We start from the raw sequence: 23682 nt of genomic DNA on the forward strand, positions 1-23682 counted from the left end.
TGGGGTAGGGAGATGAAACTAGTTGATAGACTGTCTGGCCCCTCTGGGTTTCAGGACTTATCTGGTCCAAGGACCCATCTGGATGTTGTAGGTTTCTGGAAAGTTACTCTAGTGCATGGAACCTTTATGGAATCATATATTCCCCTAGGTGTTCTTTAGAATTGGCTGGAATGGTCCTGGTGGAATTGGGGGTGGTGGTGGTGGCAAGCTATGACAGGTAGCAATATCTAACTGAAGCTTGGTAAGAGCAACCTCCAGAGTAGCCTCTTGACTATTTGAACTCTCTCCGCCACTGACACTTTATTAACTAAACTTCTTTTCCCCCTTTTGGTCAGGATGGAATTGTTGATCCCACAGTGCCAGGGCCAGACTCATCCCTGGGAGTCATCTCCCTCACTGTCAGGGAGACTTTCACCCCTGGATGTCATGTCCCACATAAGGGAAAGGGCAATGATTTCACTTGCAGAGTTGGGCTTAGAGAGAGTGGAACCACATCTGAGCAACAAAAGTAACTCAGTAATTACTCAAAAGTAATGCCTTCAGAAGTAACTCTTAGGCATACCTTTAGGTAGGCTAAGCTTCTCAGCTACCTCCATAAGCTTCACAGGAGTAAGCCTCAAGATCAAGGGCTTGGTTCATTGATCTGGGTGTCCTTAAAGTTTGACAGAGCATCAGGGGATTCCCTGATGGTAAAGTTTAATAGTTCCATATTTCTTCTCCCATCCCTCAAGGGACTTTGTCAATACTTTTTGATTATCTGCTTAATATACTCAAGAATGTATCCAGGCATTACATTAAGCTATACAGGATTAAAGGACTTCTTTCTTATTCTGGGCTCCCTGTTTCAGTTGTTCAAATGAGCTATAAAGATAGGAGAGTTAGATTATGGATACAGAAAATTTAGGTTCCAGACCAAGTAAACCTTTCTTCCTTTGGTCTCAAAGAGTTTAGGTGTGGTTCTAAAATATAGACAATGTCTTCCTTACCCATGTTCTGAATTACTTTAACCCTGATCTGAATGGCTTCATTCTTATCTCTAAATACCAGGTTATATGTAAATATATAATAGCCTCTCAAAATCCAGAAATAATAATTACCACTCCGGACTAAATGTGTCTGCTATAAGAGCTTACAATCTAGGCCCCTGTTTTCTTATGTGCATTTTCTAAAGTAGACCATACCATAATTGTTCATTCATTTCTGGCTTATTTTGCCTCACCAAATGTCTTTTTAACATAGCCTATAACATGCAATAGCAGTTTTCCCCCTCTACCCTGGATTTAAACACTCTTTGTACATGAATCATACCTTTGAAGTAGTTCTTGCAAGAACTAATTGATATTTCTGGTGTTAATCAGTGGGACACATAGGTCTATACAATCCCTTTCAATCTTGTTCATCTTCAATATGGTAATATTACTTCTAGACCCACTAGAGAACCGCCTTCACTTCTATCTATTCCCTTACATTGGAGCTCAACTTCATTAGCTAACTGTTCACCCATTTCTAGCTTCTCTGTATCTCTAAGTCAACCAAAAGTCCCACACTTTCATTCACATCATTGAATGCCTCACGACTTTGTTCCTTTTTATAGTACCACAATATTTGATCATATGTCTTTCACCAATCTACTTCTCAGTCAGTGCATCTTTCAGCCACCTGTATCAGGCATCATGGATAATGCCCAAAGTCACAGTCCATCAACACTCTCAATTTTAGATAATTTCATTGTTCCCAAGAGAGAGATAACCAATAAACTCACCCTCCCCATATAGGGAATCTAAACTTTCTCTTAAGTCTAGTCCCTCCCCCCATTATTTACTTCTGCTGTTGCTGTGGTAGTGCTGATATTTTCCTTTTAAACATAGCCCATGGCGTGCAATAGCAGTCTTCTCCCTATACCCTGGATTTAAACACTCTTTGTACATTGTTCTAGTTTACAAGCTGCTGGAATGCAAAATACCAGAGACAGAATGGCTTTTAAAAGGGGGGATTTAATGAGTTGCTAGTTTGCAGTTCTAAGGCTGAGAAAATGTCCCAATTAAAACCTGTCTATAGAAATATCCAATCAAAGGCATCCATCCAGGGAAAGATACCTTGGTTCAAGAAGGCCGATGAAGTTCAGGGTTTCTCTCTCAAGTGAGAAGGCACATGGCGAACACAGTCAGGGCTTCTCTCTCAGCTGGAAGGGCACATGGTAAACATGGCGTCATCTGCTAGCTTTCTCTCTTGGCTTCCTGTTTCGTGAAACTCCCCGGGTGGTGTTTTCTTTCTTCATCTCCAAAGGTTGCTGGCTTGTGGACTCTGCTTTGTGGTGTGGCAGCATTCTCTACTCTCTCCGAATCTCCCATTCTCCAAAGTGTTTCTCCTTTTATAGGACTCCAGAAACTTCTCAAGACCCACCCAAATGGGTGGAGACATGTCATCACCTAATCCAGTTTAACAGCCACTCTCGATTACATCACATCTCCAGGGAGATGATCTGATTACATTTTCAAACATACAATACTGAATAGGTATTAGAAGAAGTGGCTGCCTTTACAAAATGGGATTAGGATTAAAACATGGCTTTTCTAGGGTCCATACATCATTTCAAACCAGCATATACATGAATTATACCTTTGAAGTAGTTCTTGCAAGAAGTAATTAATATTTCTAGTGTTAATCGGTGGGACATACAGGTCTAAACAACCCTTTTCAATCTTGTTCATCTTCAGTATAGTAATATTACTTCTAGACCCACTAGAGAACCGCCTTCATTTCTGTCTATTTCCTTACATTGAAGCTCAACTTCATTAGCTAACCATTCACCCATCCCTAGCTTCTATGTATCTCTAAGTCACCTATATTCTGTATTATAAACCTCTGATTTTACCTTTACCATGGTCATAAAAGCAGAGTCATACAGTATCAATTCTTTTGTGTCTGGCTTATTTCACTCAGCATTATATCCTCAAGGCTCATCCATGTTGTCATGTGCTTCAGGATGTCATTTCATCTTATTCTGCATAATATTCCATTGTGTATATATATATATCACACTTTCTTAATCCACTCATTTGTTAGTGGACATTTGGTTTGTTTCCATCTTTTGGCAATTGTAAATTATGCTGCTATGAACATCGGTGTGCAAATGTCTATTTGTGTTGCTACTTTCAGATTTTCCGGGTATATACCAAGTAGTGCTATTGCTGGGTCATAGGGCAACTAGGTATTTAGTTTCCTAAGGAACTACCAAACAGTCTTCCATAGTGGTTGCACCATTGTACATTCCCACCAGCACTGCATAAGTGTCCCAATTTCTCCATATCCTCTCTAACATTTATAGTTTCCTGTTTGTTTATTAGCAGCCATTCTTTTTTTAATTCTTTCATCACATAGTTGTATATTCATTATCATGATCATTTCTTGGAACATTTGCATTAATTCAGAAAAGAAATAAAAAGAAAACAGAAAAAAAATCATACATATCATACCCCTTACCCCTCCCTTTCATTGATCACTAGCATTTCGATCTACTAAATTTATTTTAACATTTATTCCCCCATTATTTATTTACTTATTTATTTTACTTTTAAAAATTAATGTAGTTTTAATTGTGTTGAAATATACATAACGTAGAATCATTGTAACCATTTTAAGTGAATAGTCTTTGACTCCTTACCCCTCCCTTTCACTGATCACTAGCATTTCAATCTAAATTTAACATTTGTTCCCCCTATTATTTATTTTTAATCCATATGTTTTACTTTATGTTGTCCATAAGGTAGATAAAAGGAGCATCAAACACAAGGTTTTCACAATCATAGTCACATTGCAAAAACTATATCATTATACAGTCATCTTCAAGAAATATGGCTACTGGCACACAGCTCTACATTTTCAGGCAATTCCCTCCAGCTTCTCTGTTATGCCTTAACTAAAAAAGGTGATACTATTTAATGCATAAGAATAACCTCCAGGATAACCTCTCAGCCATTGATATTTTATTTTGTCTCATTTCTCTCTTCCCCCTTTCAGTCAAATAGCAGCCATTCTTATAGGTGTGAGGTGGTATCTCATTGTAGTCTTGATCTGCAGTTCCCTTATAGCCAATGAAAATGAGCATCTCTTCATGTGCTTTTTTTGTTTGCTTGTTTTGTTTTGTTTTTTTTTACATGGGCAGGCACCGGGAATCGAATCCGGGCCCTCTGGCATGGCAGGCAAGCGTTCTTGCCTGCTGAGCCACCGTGGCCCGCCCTCTTCATGTGCTTTTGAGCCATCTGTATTTGCTCTTCAGAAAAATACCTATTCATATCTTTAGCCCATTTTATAACTGGGTTATTTATTCTTTTGTTGTTGAGTTGTATGATTACTTTGAATATACAGGACATCAAACCTTTTTCCAATATGTGATTTCCAAATATTTTCTCCCATTGAGTTGGCTGCCTCTTCACCTTTTTGACAAAGTCTTTTGAGGAGCAGAAGTAATTGATTTTGAGGATTTCCCATTTATCTATTTTTTCTTTTGTTGCTTGTCCTTTGGGTGTAAAGTTTAGGAAGCTACCTGCTATTACTAGGTCTTGAAGATGTTTCCCCACATTTTCTTCTAGAAGCTTTATGGCACTAATTCTTATATTTAGGTGTTTGATCCGTTTTGAGTTAATTTTTATATAGGGGTGTAAAGTAGGGGTCCTCTTTAATTCTTTTGACTATTGATATCCAGTTCTCCCATGCCCACTTATTGAAAAGACTATTTGTCCCAGTTCAGTGGATTTGGAGGCCTTGTCAAAAATCAGTTGACCATAGGGCGGGCCGCGGTGGCTCAGCGGGCAAAGTGCTTGCCTGCTATGCCGGAGGACCTCGGTTCGATTCCCGGCCCCAGCCCATGTAACAAATACGGAGAAACAGAATACAAGAAAATGTTTAAAGATGTTTCCCTTTCTTCCTTCCTTCCTTCCTTCTATCCTTCCTTCCTTCTCTCTGTCTTTCCTTTAAAAAAAAAAAAAAAAAAAAATCAGTTGACCATAGATTTGGTGGTCTGTTTCTGCACTCTAAATTTTATTCCATTGGTCAATACTTCTACTTTGTGACAGTACCATGCCATTTTAACCACTGTGGCTTTATGATAGGTTTTAAAGTCAGGGAGTGTTAATCCTCCCATGTCATTCTTTTTTAGCATGCTTTTAGCAATTCGGGGTCTCTTTGAATTTGGTATCTAGTTTTTCCAAGTCTTCAAGAGAGGTTGTTAGAATTTTGATTGATACTGCATTGAATATGTATATCAAGATGTAGAATTGAGGGCCATGGTGGCTCAGCAGGCAAGAATGCTCGCCTGCCATGACAGAGGATCCCGGGTTTGATTCCTTGTGCCTGCCCATGTAAAAAGTTAAAAATAAATTAATTAATTAAAAGTTTCATTAAAAAAAAAAGATGTAGAATTGACATCTTAACTATTTAACCTTCCTATCCATGAGCAGGGAATGTCTTTCCACCTTTTAGATCTTCTTTGATTTCTTTTAGCAATGTTATATAGTTTTCTGTGTACAAGTCAAGACCATGTTCTTCTAATACATTCTTGTGGGTGCAGACCTGTTGTAAGTAGGACCTTTTAGTAAGGTTATTTCCATTTGAGATGCAACCTACCCCACTTAAGGTGGGTCTTAATCCTTTTACTAGAATTCTTTACAACAAAATAAAGGACCAGGAAAAAAAAAAAAAACAGAGATGCTCACAGACAAAAGACCCCAAAGGTGCTGATAGAGAGGGCCACTGTAGCCAGAAGCTGAAAGCAATGAAACCTGAAAGAGAAGGACCAGCAGATGCCAGCCATTGTGCCTTCCATGTGACAGACATATCCAAAATGCTAGCAGCCTTTTTTCAGAGAGGGTATCCTCCAGTTGATGCCTTAATTGGGATATTTTCATGTCCTTATATCAATCCAGGTATCCTGCCCCTCTGCGCCCTGAACTCCATACCCCAAACCCCATGCCCCAATCCCCATGACTCCTAAGCTTCACACGTACAACTGCGCCATGCCTGCAGACCTTGTACCACACACCCATGCCACATGTTCCCTTTCCCTGTGTCTCACCCCCCAGTGCCACATGCACCTGCATAGCCCCCCTGTGCCCTGCCTCTGTGTCTCCCATACCCTGCCCTGCCCATTCTTTGAGGCCTGCCTAAGCTGTACCTGGCCCCCAAGGCCCATGTGCTGCACCTCCACAACACCACACCCAGCACCCCATGCTCTTAGGCATGAGCGTAGCATCCCTGGCCTTTGCCTAGCCCTGTGCCACACCCCACCACTGCACTGCTGTGCCATGTCCCTCGCCCCACAATCCTGCCTCACACCTATCCTGCAAATACAAAACCTTAGACTACTGAGAGAAATCAACTTCCAAAGTAACCCTATCAAGATAATTAAATGCCTCAAAGGCAATAGAAAAATCACAAAGTATATGAAGATGCAGACAGCTATAGGCCAGCCTAACAACCAATTTACAACACTGCAGGAGACACGGTCTTTGGAACAACTAATCAAAGATGCTCATGCAACTCTACTAAATAAATTAAATGGGTTGACTAATGACAGAAAGATCAAGAAGACACTAGAAGAGCATGAAGAAGAATTTGGAAGAATAAATAGTAAAATAGCAAATATCACAGAGATGAAAGATACTGTAAAGCAAATAAAAAATACCACAACAGTAGATATGAAAAGGCGGAAGAAAAAATAAGCAAACTAGAGGACAGAACAATTGATTCTGAATACATAAAAGAACAAATGGCAAAAAAGATGGAATCATTTGAATTTGATCTAAGGGAAGTGATGGACGAAACAAAGCACACAAACATAAGAATCATCAATGTCTTCAGAGAAAGGAAGAGTAAATGGTTAGGAAAATTGGTTGAGGAGATAATGGGGGAAAACTTCCCAACCCTTATAAAAGACAAATATGCAAATCAAAGAAACCCAACGAGCCCCAAATAGAATAAAACCAAATATGCCTTCTCCAAGACACATACTGATTGGTCTGTCAAATGTTGAAGAGAAGCAGAAAATCGTGAAAGCAGCAAGAGAAAAGTGATCTACTATATACAAGGGAAACTACATAGGACTGAGTTCAGACTGCTCAACAGGCACCACGGAGGTGAGAAGGCATTGGTATGGTATACTTGAGATTCTAAAAGAGAAAGACTTCCAGTCAAGAATTCTTTACCTAGCTAAGTTGTCCTTCAAATGTGAGGGAGAGATAAAAACTTTGACAGACAAACATATGCTGAGAGAATTTGTCAACAAGTGACTGGCCCTAAAAAAAATGAAAATTTTTTTTACTCTGTCAGCTGTAAAAAAAAAAAAAAAAGAAAAGACAGGAGGGTAAGGTTCTGGAGGAGGGCATAGAATTTAAGAATACCAATAAAGGATAAAAAAAGGAAGATGGGAGAAGGAGTCAAGATGGCGGCTTAGCAATGTGTGCGTTTTAGTTCATCCTCCAAAACAACTACTAAAACCAGAAACAGTACAGAACAGCTCCCGGAGCCACGTCAGTGACCAGATACACACCATACCCCAGTCTGGACCAGCTGGACTGGCTGCAAGCTCCCCAAAACCGTGAGTTCCCCAAAAAGCGGCGGCCGGCACCTGGCACCCCTCCCACACAGGCGGCTTCCCAGAGGGAAAGGAAAGAAACTCTAAGCCTGATCAAGCAGACTTTGCTCATTGGGCTCACGGAAAAAGAGGAAAGGGGGAGGAAACAGAGGTTTTGGTGGCTGTGTTTCTACAGAGACTTGGTAGCCTCTGGATTCAGCGGCAGGACTTCTCAGGCTGCAACTGCCCCAGGCATAGGCAGAAACAGGCTGCTTTCAGGGCTGTCTCCCACCTGTGCCTTCCCCAGGGGAGGGGTGAAGCCCAACTCAGGTGGAATCCCTCTCTCAAGGAATTCAGACCCCAGGGCTTGGCAATTTGAAGCCATTAAAACCAGCCTACAACCTCTCCTCCATCTCCACCACGCCCCACCAGGGAGAGTCTTCCAAAATTAAAAGTGCCACAACATCTTTTGCTGGTGCGACCCACAGGCAGATGTGCCACATACTGGGAAGGATAAGAGAAACAAAGCCCAGAAACTTCAAAGGAAAGTCTTTTAACCTGCTGGGCTCACCTTCAGGGAAAATTGATGCAGGTGACTCCTTCCCCCTGATAGGAGGCCAGTTTAGTCCAAGAAAACCCAGCTGGAGTCTATAATACCTACATAGACCCTCCTAAGGGTGGGGAGGGAAAAGGCACCATACAAGCAGGGCAAGAAACAAGAAAACAAGAACTGAAAAATTATCCTCTGTAAACAAAACCTAAGCTAGAGGTCCGGAAAAAGCTGAACTGAAGGTCAAAGAACAGATAGACAACAAATTCATCTAGCAAGAAAACCCTAGGTAAGAGAAGTGAAAGCAATCTCCAGAATAAACTAATTAAGGTAATTAAATTTGTAGATGCCAGCAAAAAATAACAAATCACACCAGGAAAATTGAAGATATGACCCAGTCAAAGGAACAAACCAATAGTTCAAATGAGATACAAGAGCTGAAACAACTAATTGAGAATGTACGAACAGACATGGAAAACCTCATCAAAAACCAAATCAATGAATGGAGGGGGGATATGAAGAAGGCAAGGAATGAACAAAAAGAAGAAATGGAAAGTCTGAAAAAACAAATCACAGAACTTATGGGGATGAAAGGTACAGTAGAAGAGATGAAAAAAACAATGGAAACCTACAATGGTAGATTTCAAGAGACAGAGGTTAGAATTAGTGAACTGGAGGATGGAAGATCGGAAATCTGACAAGACAAAGAAACTATAGGGAAAAAAATGGAAAAATATGAGCAGGAACTCAGGGAATTGAAAAACAATATGAAGCGCACGAATATACGTGTTGTGGGTGTCCCGGAAGGAGAAGAGAAGGGAAAAGGAGGAGAAAAACTAATGGAAGAAATTAGCACTGAAAATTTCCCAACTCTTATGAAAGACCTAAAATTACAGATCCAAGAAGTGCAGTGTACCCCAAAGAGAATAGATCCAAATAGACGTTCTCCAAGATACTTACTAGTCAAAATGTCAGAGGTCAAAGAGAAAGAGTGGATCTTGAAAGCAGCGAGAGAAAAGCAATCCTTCACGTACAAGGGAAACCCAATAAGACTATGTGTAGATTTCTCAGCAGAAACCATGGAGGCGAGAAGACAGTGGGATGATATATTTAAATTATTAAAAGAGAAAACTGCCAACCAAGAATTCTATATCCAGCAAAATTGTCCTTCAAAAATGAGGGAGAAATTAAAACATTTTCAGACAAAAAATCACTGAGAAAATTTGTGACCAAGAGACCAGCTCTGCAAGAAATACTAAAGGGAGCACTAGAGACAGATACAAAAAGACAGAAGAGAGAGATGTGGAGAAGAGTGTAGAAAGAAGGAAAATTAGATATGACATATAAAATACACAAGGCAAAATGGTAGCGGAAACTACTACCCAAACAGTAATAACACTAAATGTTAATGGATTGAACTCCCCAATCAAAAGACATAGACTGGCAGAATGGATTAAAAAGCAGGATCCTTCTATATGCTGTCTACAGGAAACACATCTTAGACCCAAAGATAAACATAGGTTGAAAGTGAAAGGTTGGGAAAAGATATACCATGCAAATAACAACCAGAAAAGAGCAGGAGTAGCTATACTAATATCCAACAAATTAGACTTCAAATGTAAAACAGTTAAAAGAGACAAAGAAGGATACTATGTACTAATAAAAGGAAAAAATCAACATGAAGACATAACAATCATAAATATTTATGCACCAAACCAGAATGCCCCAAAATACATGAGGCAAACACTGAAAAGGGAAATAGACACATCTACCATAATAGTTGGAGATTTCAATTCCCCACTCTCATCAATGGGCAGAACATCTAGACAGAGGATCAATAAAGAAACAGAGAATTTGAATATTACAATAAATGAGCTAGACTTAACAGACATTTATAGGACATTACACCCCACAACAGCAGTATACACATTTTTCTCAAGTGCTCATGGATCATTCTCAAAGATAGACCATATGCTGGGTCACAAAGCAAGTGTCAACAAATTTTTAAAAAGATAGAAATCATACAAAACACTTTCTCAGATCATAAAGGAATGAAGTTGGAAATCAATAATAGGCAGAGTGCCAGAAAATTCACAAATACGTGGAGACTCAACAACACACTCTTAAACAACCAGTGGGTCAAGGAAGAAATTACAAGAGAAATCAGTAAATATCTCGAGGCAAATGAAAATGAAAACACAACATATCAAAACTTATGAGATGCAGCAAAGGCAGTGCTAAGAGGGAAATTTATTGCCCTAAATGCCTATATCAAAAAAGAAGAAAGGGCAAAAATACAGGAATTAACTATCCACTTGGAAGAATGGGAGAAAGAACAGCAAACTAACCCCAAACCAAGCAAAAGGAAAGAAATAACAAAGATTAGAGCAGAAATAAATGAAATTGAGAACATGAAAACAATTGAGAAAATCAATAAAACCAGAAGTTGGTTCTATGAGAAAATCAATAAGATTGATGGGCCCTTAGCAAGATTGACAAAAAGAAGAAGAGAGAGGATGCAAATAAATAAGATAGAAATGGAAGAGGAGACATAACCGCTGACCCCACAGAAATAAAGGAGGTAATAACAGGATACTATGAACAACTTTATGCCAATAAATACAACAATGTAAATGAAATGGACAACTTCCTAGAAAGACATGAACAACCAACTTTGACTCAAGATGAAGTAGATGACCTCAACAAACCAATCACAAGCAAAGAAATTGAATCAGTCATTAAAAAGCTTCCCAAAAAGAAAAGTCCAGGACCAGACGGCTTCACATGTGAATTCTATCAAACATTCCAGAAAGAATTAGTACCAACCCTGCTCAAACTCTTCAAAAAAATTGAACTGGAGGGAAAGCTACCTAATTCATTCTATGAAGCCAACATCACCCTCATACTAAAACCAGGCAAAGGTATTACAAAAAAAAAAACAAAAAAACTACAGACCAATCTCTCTAGTGAATATAGATGCAAAAATTCTCAACAAAATTCTAGCAAATCGAATCCAGCAACACATTAAAAGAATTATACATCATGACCAAGTAGGATTCATCCCAGGTATGCAAGGATGGTTCAACATAAGAAAATCAATTAATATAATACACCATATCAACAAATCAAAGCAGAAAAATCACATGATCATCTCAATTGATGCAGAGAAGGCATTTGACAAGATTCAACATCCTTTCCTGTTGAAAACACTTCAAAGGATAGGAATACAAGGGAACTTCCTTAAAATGATAAAGGGAATATATGAAAAACCCACAGCTAATATCATCCTCAATGGGGAAAAATTGAAAACTTTCCCCCTGAGATCAGGAACAAGACAAGGATGTCCACTATTATTCAACATCGTGTTGGAAGTTCTAGCCAGAGCAATTAGACAAGAAAAAGAAATACAAGGCATCAAAATTGGAAAGGAAGAAGTAAAACTATCACTGTTTGCAGACAATATGCTATACGTCGAAAACCCTGAAGAATCCACAGCAAAACTACTAGAGCTAATAAACGAGTACAAAGTGGCAGGTTACAAGATCAACACTCAAAAATCTGTAGTGTTTCTATACACTAGCAATGAACAAGCTGAGGGGGAAATCAAGAAACGAATTCCATTTACAATTGCAACTAAAAGAATAAAATACTTAGGAATAAATTTGACCAAAGAGACAAAAGACCTATACAAAGAAAACTACAAGAAACTGTTAAAAGAAATCACAGAAGACCTAAATAGATGAAAGGGCATACTCTGTTCATGGATTGGAAGACTAAATATAGTTAAGATGTCAATTCTACCTAAATTAATTTACAGATTCAATGCAATACCAATCAAAATCCCAACAACTTACTTTTCAGAAATGGAAAAACCAATAAGCAAATTTATCTGGAAGGGCAAGGTGCCCCGAATTGCTAAAAGTATCTTGAGGAAAAAAGCAAAGCTGGAGGTCTCACACTGCCTGACTTTAAGGCATATTATGAAGCCACAGTGGTCAAAACAGCATGGTACTGGCAAAAATATAGATATATCAACCAACGGAATCAAATAGAGTGCTCAGATATAGACCCTCTCATCTATGGACATTTGATCTTTTTTTTTTTTGACATTTGATCTTTGATAAGGCAGTCAAGCCAACTTATTTGGGACAGAACAGTCTCTTCAATAAATGGTGCATAGAGAACTGGATATCTATATGCAAAAAATGAAAGAGGACCCGTATCTCACACCCTATACAAAAGTTAACTCAAAAAGGATCAAAGATCTAAACATTAGATCTAAGACCATAAAACAGTTAGAGGAAAATGTAGGGAGATATCTTATGAATCTTATAATTGGAGGCGGTTTTATGGACCTTACACCTAAAGCAAGAGCACTGAAGAAATAAACAAATAAATGGGAGCTCCTCAAAATTAAACACTTTTGTGCATCAAAGAACTTCATCAAGAAAGTAAAAAGATAGTGTACACAATGGGAGAAAATATTTGGAAACGACATTTCAGATAAAGGTCTATTATCCAGAATTTATAAAGAGATTGTTCAACTCAACAACAAAAAGACAGCCAACCCAATTACAAAATGGGAAAAAGACTTGAACAGACAACTCTCAGAAGAGGAAATATAAATGGCCAAAAGGCACATGAAGAGATGCTCAATGTCCCTGGCCATTAGAGAAATGCAAATCAAAACCACAATGAGATATCATCTCACACCCACCAGAATGACCATTATCAACAAAACAAAAAATGACAAGTGCTGGAGAGGATGCGGAGAAAGAGGCACACTTATCCACTGTTGGTGGGAATGTCAAATGGTGCAACCACTGTGGAAGGCAGTTTGGCGGTTCCTCAAAAAGCTGAATATAGAATTGCCATATGACCCAGCAATACCATTGCTAGGTATCTACCCAGAGGACATAAGGGCAAAGACACAAACGGACATTTGCACACCAATGTTTATAGCAGCATTATTTACAATTGCAAGGAGATGGAAACAGCCAAAATGTCCATCAACAGACAAGTGGCTAAACAAACTGTGGTATATACATACGATGGAATATTATGCAGCTTTAAGACAGAATAAACTTATGACTTATGTAACAACATGGATGGACCTTGAGAACATTATGCTGAGTGCAACTAGCCAAAAACTAAAGGACAAATACTGTATGGTCTCATTGATATGAACTGACATTACTGAATAAACTTGGAATATTTTGTTCGTAACAGAGACCATCAGGAGATAGAAATAGGGTAAGATATTAGGTAATTGGAGCTGAAGGGATACAGACTGTGCAACAAGACTGGATACAAAAACTCAGAAATGGACAGCACAATACTACCTAACTGTAATGTAATTATGTTAAGACACTGAATGAAGCTGCATGTGAGAATGATAGAGGAAGGAGGGCTGGGGACATAAATGAAATCAGAAAGAAAGACAGATGTTAAAGATTGAGATGGTATAATCTAGGAATGCATAGAGTGTATAATAATAGTGAAATGTACAAGGTACAATTTTAAAAATGTTTTTGCATGAGGAAGAACAAAAGAATGTCATTATTTCAGGGTACTAAAAATAGATGGTAATTAATATTTTAAAATGTCACCTTCTGTGTGAGACTAAAGCAAAAAATGTTTATTTGTTACAAAATTTATATTTTGACTAATGCATTTCCTAATATAACTTATGTAGATAGTTTGACTGAACGCCATAAGTACTTGGAATCTCAGGTAGGACATGAGATTTTGCTGGTTTGTCCAGAGTGATGCCCCGATGAATCCCAGAGTGATTCGATCAGTGAGTGGGAAAGTATCTGCAAAGCACCCTTTGGGGAGTGGTGAGAACAGGGAGAAATTCAACTTCCCCAAATTGAAATCTTGATATTCTCACAAGCAGTGTGGACAACCAAAGCTATAGGCAGAGCCCCCAATCTTGGGGTTTGTTCATATGAAACGTAACCCTGCAAAGGATAGGTCAAGTCTACTTAAAATTTAGGCCTAAGAGTCACCCCCAAGAGAGCCTCTTTTGTTGCTCAGATATGGCCCCTCTCTCCAGCCAACACAACGAGCAGTCTCACCACCCTACCCCTCTCTATGTGGGACATGATTCCCAGGGGTGTGGACCTCCCTGGCAACATGGGACAGAGATCTTGGAATGAATGGAGACTCAGCATCAAGGGATTGAGAAAAACCCTAGAATGAGCTGAGACTTAGCATCAAGGGATTGAGAAAACCTTCTCGACCAAAAGGGGGAAGAGGGAAATGAGACAAAGTGTCAATGGCTGAGAGATTCCAAACAGAGTCGAGAGGTTATCCTGGAGGTTACTCTTATGCATCAAGTAGATATCATCTTGTTATTCAAGATGTTATGGAGAGGCTGGAGGGAACTGCCTGAAAATGTAGAGCTGTGTTCCAGTAGCCATGTTTCTTGAGGATGATTGAATAATGATACAGCTGTCACAGTGTGACTCTGTGATTGTGAAAACCTTGTGTCTGATGATCCTTTTATCTACCTTGTCAACAAAGGAGTAGAACATATGGAATAAAAATAAATAATAGGGGGAACAAATGCTAAAATAAATTTAGTTTAAATGCTAGTGATCAATGACAGCGAGGGGTAAGGTGTATGGTATGTATAACTTTTTTTTCTCTGTTATCATTTTATTTCTTTTTCTGTTATCTTTTTATATCGTTTTCTAAATCGATGCAAATATTCTAAGAAATGATGAATATGCAACTAAGTGATGATATTGTGAATTACTGATTATGTATGTTGTTTTATTTTGTTTCTTTATATTTTTAATTAATAAATAAATTTTTTTAAAAAGAATCTTCAACTTATTGTGGCTGTGATTTAGTGGTAATATTTAAAAATGCAACTCAAATCCATTTGTGTGGCAGATGTACTCAAGAGTTTAATAAAGTTTACACTGATATGCCATAAAAAAAAGAGGAAGATGGAAAAGATATATAGCTTTGACAAATAAAATCCAAAGGATAAGATGGTAGATTCATGAAATGCCTTTACAGTAATAACTTTAAATTGGACCAAAGCCACCAACTAAAAGATACAGATTGGCAAAATGGATTTAAAAATATGATCCATCTATATGCTGCTTACAAGAGACTCATCTTAGACCCAAGGATACAAATAGATTGAAATGAAAGGATGGAAAAAGATGTTCCTGCAAGCTGTAACCAGAAGAAAGCAGGAGTAGCTGTACAAATATCAGACAAAATAGACTTTAAATTTAAAGAAGTCATAAGAGACAAAGGAGGACACTACACATTAGTAAAAGGTACAATTCACCAAAAAGAAATAACAATCTTAAATGTTTATGCTCCCAAATCAATGAGCTCCAAAGTACATGAGGCAATTGGCAAAACTGAAGGGAGCTATAGATGTTTCAACAATCATAGTGGGACACTTCAATATGGCACCCTCCTCTATAGATAGAACAACCAGACAGAGGATCAAAAAGGAAATAGAGAACTTAAACAATTTGATAAATGAATTAGTCCTAACAGGCATATATTGATTGTTAAACCCCAGAAGACCAGGATATATACATTCTTCTCTAGTGCTCATGGAGTGTTCTCCAGGATAGATCATATCTAGGGCACAAAACTTGTCTTTATGAATTTAAAAAAATTGAAATTATTTACAACACTTTCTCAGATCACAATAGAATGAAACTGGAAATCAATAAACACCAAAGAACCAGAACTATCACAAATATATGGAGAGTAATAATACGCTCTTAAACAACAGGTCAAAGAAAAAATTGCTAGAGAAATGGGTAACTGTCTGGAGACGAATGAAAATGAAAATACAACATATCAGAACTTATGGCATGTGGCAGAGGCAGTGCAGAGCAGGAAATTTATTGCCCTAACTGCTTATATTAAGAAGAAAGAGCAAAAAGTGAGGACTTACTGCTTACGTAGAGGAGCTAGAGAAAGAACAGCAAACTAACCACAAAGCAAATAGAGGAAGAGAACTAACAAAGATGAAAACAGAATTAAATGAATTGGAGAACAAAAGAACAATAAAAAGAATCAATAAAATCAAATATTGGTTCTTTGAAAAAATCGATAAAATTGATGGATCCCTACCTAGGCTGACAAAGTAAAAAGAGAGGGTCCAAATAAACAAAATCAGAGTGAGAGGGAGGTCATTACCACAGACCCTGGAGAAATAAAAAAAAAAAAAAAAAACAGAAGAGGATACTATGAACAGCCATATACCAACAAACTAGACAACTTAGATGAAATGAATAAGTTCCTAAAAACTTACCAACTACCTACACTGACTCAAGAAGAAACAGAAGATCTCAACAAACCAATCACAAGTAAAGAGATTCAAGTAGTCTTCAAAAATCTTCCTACAAAGAAAAATCCAGGGCCTGAGGGCCTCCTTGTCTCATTCCGATCTTCTGGGGAAGGCTTTCAGTGCTCACCATTTAGTACCATGCTGACTGTGGGTTTTTCATGTATGCCATTTATAATATTGAGGAAGTTTCCTTTGATTCCTAGCTTTTGAAGTCTTTTTATCAGGAAAGAATGTTGAATTTATTGAATGCTTTATCAGCCTAAATAGAGATGATCGTGTGGTTTTTTTCCCTTTCAGTTTGTTCGTTTGCTATATTACATTGATCAGCTTTTTTAAAACATTCCAAAAAGACCTAACACCAATCCTGCTTAAACTCTTCCAAAAAATTGAGGAAAAAGGAACACTACGTAACTCATTTTATAAAGCTAACATCACTCAAATACCAAAACTTGGTAAAGATGCTATAAAAAAGTAAAACAACCGGTCAATCTCCTTAATGAATATAGATGCAAATATCTTCAACAAAATACTCTCAGATCAAATCCAGTGACACCTTAAAAGAATTATATACCACAACCAAGTGGGATTTATCCCAGGCATGCAAGAGTGGTTCAACACAAGAAAATCAATCAATGTAATATAGCACCTTAACAAATTGAAAGGGAAAAAAAATCACATCATCTTTATTGATGCTGATAAAGCATTCAATAAATTCAACACCCTTTCCTGATAAAAAAAAAACACTTCAAAAGCTAGGAATCAAAGGAAACTTCCTCAATATGATAAATGGCATGTATGAAAACCCACAGTCAGCATGGTATCCAATGGTGAGATATTGAAGCCTACCCCCTAAGCTCAGGAATGAGACAAGGATGCATTCTGTCCCTATTATCCAGCATTGTACTAAAAGTTCTAGCTAGAGCAATCAGGCAGGAAAAAATAAAAAAGGATATAAATTGAAAAGGAAGAAGCAAAAGTTTCATTATTTGCAGATGACATGATACTGTACTTAGAAAATCCTGAGAAATCTATGACAAAGCTTCTTGAGCTAGCTAATGAACAAATTCAGCAAAGTGGCAGGATATAGATTAATGTGCAAAAATCACTAATGTTTCTATATACAAGCAGTGATCTAATTGAGGAGACAATGAAGGAAAAAAATCCATTCAAAATAGCAACTAAAAGAATCAAGTATGTAGGAATAAACTTAACTAGGATGTAAAGGGGAATGCAAAAAACGACATAACTGCTAAAAGAAATCAAATATCTAAATAGGTGGAAAGACATTCTGTGTTCATGGATAGCAAGGTTAAATGTACTTAAAAAGTCATTTCTACCCAAATTGATCTACATATTCAATCAAAATTTCAACAACCTACTTTGAAAACTTGAGAAAGCTAGTTATCAAATTTATTTGGAAGGGAAGGAAACCTTGAATAGGTAAAAATATCTTTAAAAAGAAGAATGAAGTGGGGGGATTAACAGTTCCGATTTTAAAGCTTATAAAGCCACAGTTGTCAAAACAGCATGGTACTAGCACAAAGATAGAAGTATTGACCAATGGAATTGAATCGAGAGTGTAGAAATAGGCCCCCAAATCTGTTGAACTGGGATAAAATGATATTTTCAATAAATGGGCATGGCAAAACTGGACATCAGTTGCCAAAAGAATGAAAAAGGACCCTTATCTATTACCCTATATGAAAATTAACTCGAAGTGGGTCAGACCTAAATATAAGGACCAGTACCATAAACTCCTAGAAGAAAATGCAGGGAAACATCTACAAGACCTGGTAATAGGAGGTAACTTCTTGTGTGTGTGTGTGTGTGTGTGTGTGTGTGTGTGTGTGTGTGTGTGTGTGTGTGTGTGTGTGTGTGTTTGCAGGAGGTAACTTCTTAAACTTTACACCCAAAGAACAAGCAGCGAAAGGAAAAATAAGATAAATGGAAACTCCTCAAAAGCTAATGCCTTTGCCCTTGATCTTGTGATTTTCCCCTATGAAACTTATTCCTGCAAAGGAGAAGCTTAGCCTAATTATAATTATGCCTAAGAGTCATCCCCAAAGAACCTCTTTTTGTTGCTCAGATGTGGCCTATCTCTCTAAGCCCACATGACAAGCAAACTCACTGCCCTCCCCTCTCTATGTGGGGCGTGACTCCCAGGGATGTAAACCTCCCTGGCAACGTGGTACAGAAATCCTTGGATGAGCTGGGACTCAGTATCAAGGGACTGAGGAAACCTTCTTGACCAAAAGGGGAAGAGAGAAAGGAGACAAAGTTTCATTGGCTGACAGATTTCAAACAGAGTCAAGAGATTATCCTGTATGTTATTTTTATGCATTATATAGATATCCCTTTTTAATATATGGTGTATTGGAGTGGCTGGAGGGAAGTACCTGAAACTGTTGAGTTGTGTTCCAGTAGCCTTGATTCTTGAAGATGATTGTGTTACTATGTAGCTTTTACAATGTGATTGTGTAATTGTGAAAACCTTGTGTGTGATACTCCTTTTATCCAGGGTATGAACAGATAAGTTTAAAAATATGGATAAAAATAAATAGTGGGGGATAAGGGGTAAAATAAATTGGGTAGATTGAAATACTAGTGGTCAGTGAGATAGAGGAGTAAGGAATGTGGTATGTATGAGTTTTTTCTTTTTTCTTTTTATTTCTTTTTCTGGAATGATGCAAATTTTCTAAAAATTATCTTGATGAAGAATACACAACTATATGATGATTTTGTAAGCCACTGATTCTACACTATGTATAGACTGTATGTATGTGAAGATTTGTCAATAAAAATATTTTTTAAAAATAGCCAGTGCTTTTGTGCCTCAAAAGACTTTGTCAAAAAGGTGAAGAGGCAGCCAACTCAATGAGAGAAAATATTTGGAAATCACATATTGGATAAAGGTTTGATATCCTGTACAAAATAAAGAAATCGTACAACTCAACAACAAAGAACAAACAACCCAACTATAAAATGGGCTGAAGATATGAATAGACATTTTCCAAGGAGCAAATACAGATAGCTGAAAAGCAAATGAAGAGATTCTCATTTTCATTGGCTACAGGGGAAATGCAGATCAAGACTACAATGAAATACCATCTCACATCCATAAAAATGGCTGCTATTAAATAAAAAGGAAACTACAAATGTTGGAGAGGATGTGGAGAAATTGGAACGCTTATGCGCTGCTTGTGGGAATATATATTGGTACAGCTGCTATGGAAGACAGTTTGACAGTTCCTTAGAAAACTAAATATTGAGTTCCCCTGTGACTCAGCAATACCCCTACTTGGTACATACAAAGAAGAGCTGAAAGCAGTTACACAAACAGACATTTGTACACCAATGTTCATAGCAGCATTATTCACAATTGCCAAAAGATGGAAACAATCCAAGCACCCATCAAGACAAGTGGATAAACAAAATGTGATATATACATACAATGGAATATTATATAGCAGTAAGATGAAATGAGATCCTGAAGCATATGATAACATGGATGAACCTTGAGGACATAATGGTGAGTAAAATAAACCAGACACAAAAGGATAGATACTGTATTATTTCACTTTTATGACCTTGGTAAAGGTAAAATCAGAGGCTTATAATACAGAATATAATGGACTTAGAGATACACAGAAGCTAGAGATGGATGAATGGTTAACTAATGAGGTTGAACTTAAATGTAAGGGAATGGATAGATGTGAAGGCAGTTCATTAGTGGGTCTATAAGTAATATTGCCATATTGAAGGTGAACATGATTGAAAAGTGTTGTATAGAGCCTGGTATCCCACTGATTAACACTACAAATATAAATAAGTTCTTGCATGAACTACTTCGAAGGCATGAATTGTGTACGAAAAGTTTATATCGGAGTTTGGGGGAAAACTACTATTGCAAACTGTGGGCTATGTTTAACAGGAAGACATCAACAGTAGCACAACAATACCAGGAGTAAATAATTTTGGGGGGAGGACAAGAGTTAAGGAGAGGTTTGGATTTTCTATTTGGTGAGCGTGTGTTTATTGGTTACTTTTCTCTTGGGAGCAATGAAATTTGTGTAAAATTGAGAGTGAAGATAATGTAAGACATGGAATGTTGACTTTGGGCATTGTACTTGATCTCCAATGGAAGTGGCTGAAAAGTAGAATGGCAAACCTAGACTGAGAAATAGAATGGCGAACTGTCGCGTATACATGTGATTGAATATTGTACTACTACAGAAAGGAACGAAGTCGTGAGGCATGCAGCATTGTGAATGACCTTGTAGGACATTAAGTGATGCAAAATAAGCCAGAAACAAAAAACAGCAAATATTATATGGTCTCATTTGGAAAATACTTATAAGAAAATTGAGGCCTAGATTATAAACTCTTACAGCAGTCACATTTAGTCCAGAGCTGTAATTGTTATTTCTAGACTTGGAGAGGCGGTGCTATATATGTATAATCTGGTATAAACTTTGAGTACCTGTGTAACATCTAAGACTCAGAGTAAGAGTTCTTCAGGTCTGAAAGTCAACATTGCCACATACAACAACTGTTAAAAGAAATTGAAAAAGAGATCAGGCTTCAGTGAGACATAAGAATGAATCCAGTCGGGTTGGAACTAAGGTAAATCATAATACAAGGGTAAGGAGGACATTACATTTTAGAACTTCACCTACTCTATGAGACCAAAAGAAGAGAGGCTTATTTTGTCCATAACCTAAAATTTTCTGTAGCACATACTCTAACTCAACCTGTTTGGATAGATCATTTAGACAACCCAAATATATGGAAGCCAGAATGGGAATGAGGGCTTGTAATTCTGTATAGCTTAATCTAAGGCCAGGAGGCATCCCAGAGTATGTTGAGCAGATAATTTTAAAGTATTTAAAAGTCCCTTGAGGGATGGGAGAAAAATATGGAACTATTAAACTTCCCCCTAGGGAAACCCCTGATACTATCTCAAACATTAGGAACTCCAAAGTCAGTAGGCCAAGCCCCTGATCTTGAGGCTTGCTCTTGTAAATCTTATGTATGTGGGAGAGAAGCTAAACCTACCTAGAATTATGCCTGGAGTTACTTCCAGAAAACCTCTTTTGTTGCTCAGATGTAGCCTCTCTCTTTCTAAGCCCAACTCTGCAAGGAAAATTATTACCCTTCCCCTTACATGAGACATGACATCCAGGGGTGAAAGTCTCTCTGACAACATAGGATATGATTCCCAGGGATGAGCCTAGCCCTGGTACCATGGGATTCACAATGCCTTCCTGACCAAAAGGGGTGAAATAATTGTAACAAATAAGGTATCAGTGACGTAGAGAGTTCAAATAGAGTCAAGAGGCTACTTTGAAGGTTACTCATACACATGCCTCAGCTGGATATTGCTCTTTATCATGGTTCACTAAACCCCAACCAAAACCATTCCTGCTAACTCTAAAGAAACCTAGGGTTTTATCTAAGATTCTACAAAGGTTCCATGCACTATGATTACTTTCCAGAAACCTACAACCTCCAGATGGGTTCTTAGGCCAGATATGTCCTGAAAACAGCAGGGCCAGCTTCTTCAGAAAATCAACTAGTTTCATCACCCAATTCCATATTATTGTCATCCCTTCCAAACATGAAAAAGTTAGAATAAGTATAACCCAAATACCCCTAAAGATGAGGAGAAAGATGAAGGGAGAAGGCGGAGTTATGACACAGAAGATCAATTTAACAAATTAATATGAATGCTGAATCAGTAAATTGATATTTCTTTTACTCTTCAGTGTCTTAGAGCAGTTAGAAGGAAAAACCTAAAATTGTGGAACTGTAACCCATGTCAAACTCTAAAATCTGTTCTATAACTGATTTGTTGCAGTATGCTTTCAAATTTATTGATTTTTTACATATATGTTATTTTTCACAATTTTTTAAAAAGCACACACACACACAAAAGAAAAGACTGTGGGGCTTAAAGTGTTCTGTACAAGGACAGGTTTTGGAACTGTCCCCTGCTACCAGCTTGGAGCAGATGGGACTTAAATAGGATCGGGGGATAGATGGTGTCAGTGAGAAATTGTCTCAGTTGGTGTCCCCCACCCCACACACATGCAAAAAGCCAATCAGTTTCTGGTGTATTGCATTCCAGAAACTTTAGCAAACTGAAACAGTCCTCATCACTAATATGATCTATTCATAAATCACCTGGCCTCCAGTTTTCCCCTCCTCTACATCTCCTATCACAGCAGCCACAACCTGTCTCCACTTTTCCTCTGCCCAAAGTCCTTCAGCAGCTTTTCTCCACATGCATGGCAGCAAGTAGGGCTTATCCTACTTGGCCTGGCCCTCTGCAACTTTCCTTTCTGTCATCCTATTATTCTTTTGTCACCTTCAACTGAGTGGTTGCTCTTTTCCAAGTCATCTGTGCACTTTCTCATCTCCACACTTCTTCACAAATTGATTCTTCTGCCTAGAATCTACCACTTCCACTAGTCAATGAAGATTTTTAAGCAACTGCTTCCTGCCAGGCCCTGTGGCAAATCCAAGCAGAGTAGTAGTCCTAATGTTCAAGTAGCTCATGCTCTACTGAAGGAGAGCAGATCACATCTTTGAACCTTCTGGCCCACCTAACCTCTGTGTTTGGACGTTGCTTTGAGGATGCTGATCTTCAACTGATCTTCCCAATTGCTTTGGAGGAAGTGAGAGCAGGTGACAGAGTCCTCATTTTGTGGATGAAGAAAGTGAGGCAAGTGCAGAGAGGTGCAGTGACTTGCCCCAGGTCACACAGCTGGCCAGTGACAGAGCCAGGAGTTGATTCAGCCTGTATGCCTCCAGATCTTCTCAGTTAGGTGGATGCTGACTGAGCCAGAGTCTGAACCACACAGATCATGCTGGGGAAGACTCACTGATGGAGGAAGCCCTTGAAGATGGGGGAGGTTTTGAAGAAGAGTTCTCTAAGTATGGGCTTGATTCACTTACTCATGCTTCTGAAGCCAGGAATGTGAGGCTTGGAAGACTTTATGTGGCCATCTTTGTCCCTCCTGGATATGGTGGGTATATGTGGGGGTAGAAGAGATATTGAGTTAGTTATTTTCTGCCTAAGCTCTCAGAATATGGAAGTTAACCCTTTACCCTCTACCCCTGTCAGGTTCACCAGGCACTGTCCGTGGAACTCGATCAAGTGTTGAACGCCCTCAGCTTTCCAAAGAAAAAGGCACTACTGCTTTCAGGTGCATACCCAGTGGCCTC

General features: G+C 38.2%; 1 protein-coding gene across 2 annotated transcripts in view; it reads left to right on the forward strand.

Moving 5' to 3' along the window:
* MEI1 (meiotic double-stranded break formation protein 1) overlaps positions 1-23682 on the forward strand; it is a 211447-nt gene that overhangs the window by 169476 nt on the left and 18289 nt on the right. For both annotated transcript variants that reach the window (XM_077169009.1, XM_077169010.1), the window contains exon 25: positions 23582-23663. In XM_077169009.1, the coding sequence (XP_077025124.1) occupies positions 23582-23663 (82 nt within the window). The remainder of the gene's footprint in view (positions 1-23581; positions 23664-23682) is intronic.

This window comes from Tamandua tetradactyla, chromosome 7, assembly GCF_023851605.1.
Source record: "Tamandua tetradactyla isolate mTamTet1 chromosome 7, mTamTet1.pri, whole genome shotgun sequence".
Lineage (NCBI taxonomy): Eukaryota > Metazoa > Chordata > Mammalia > Pilosa > Myrmecophagidae > Tamandua > Tamandua tetradactyla.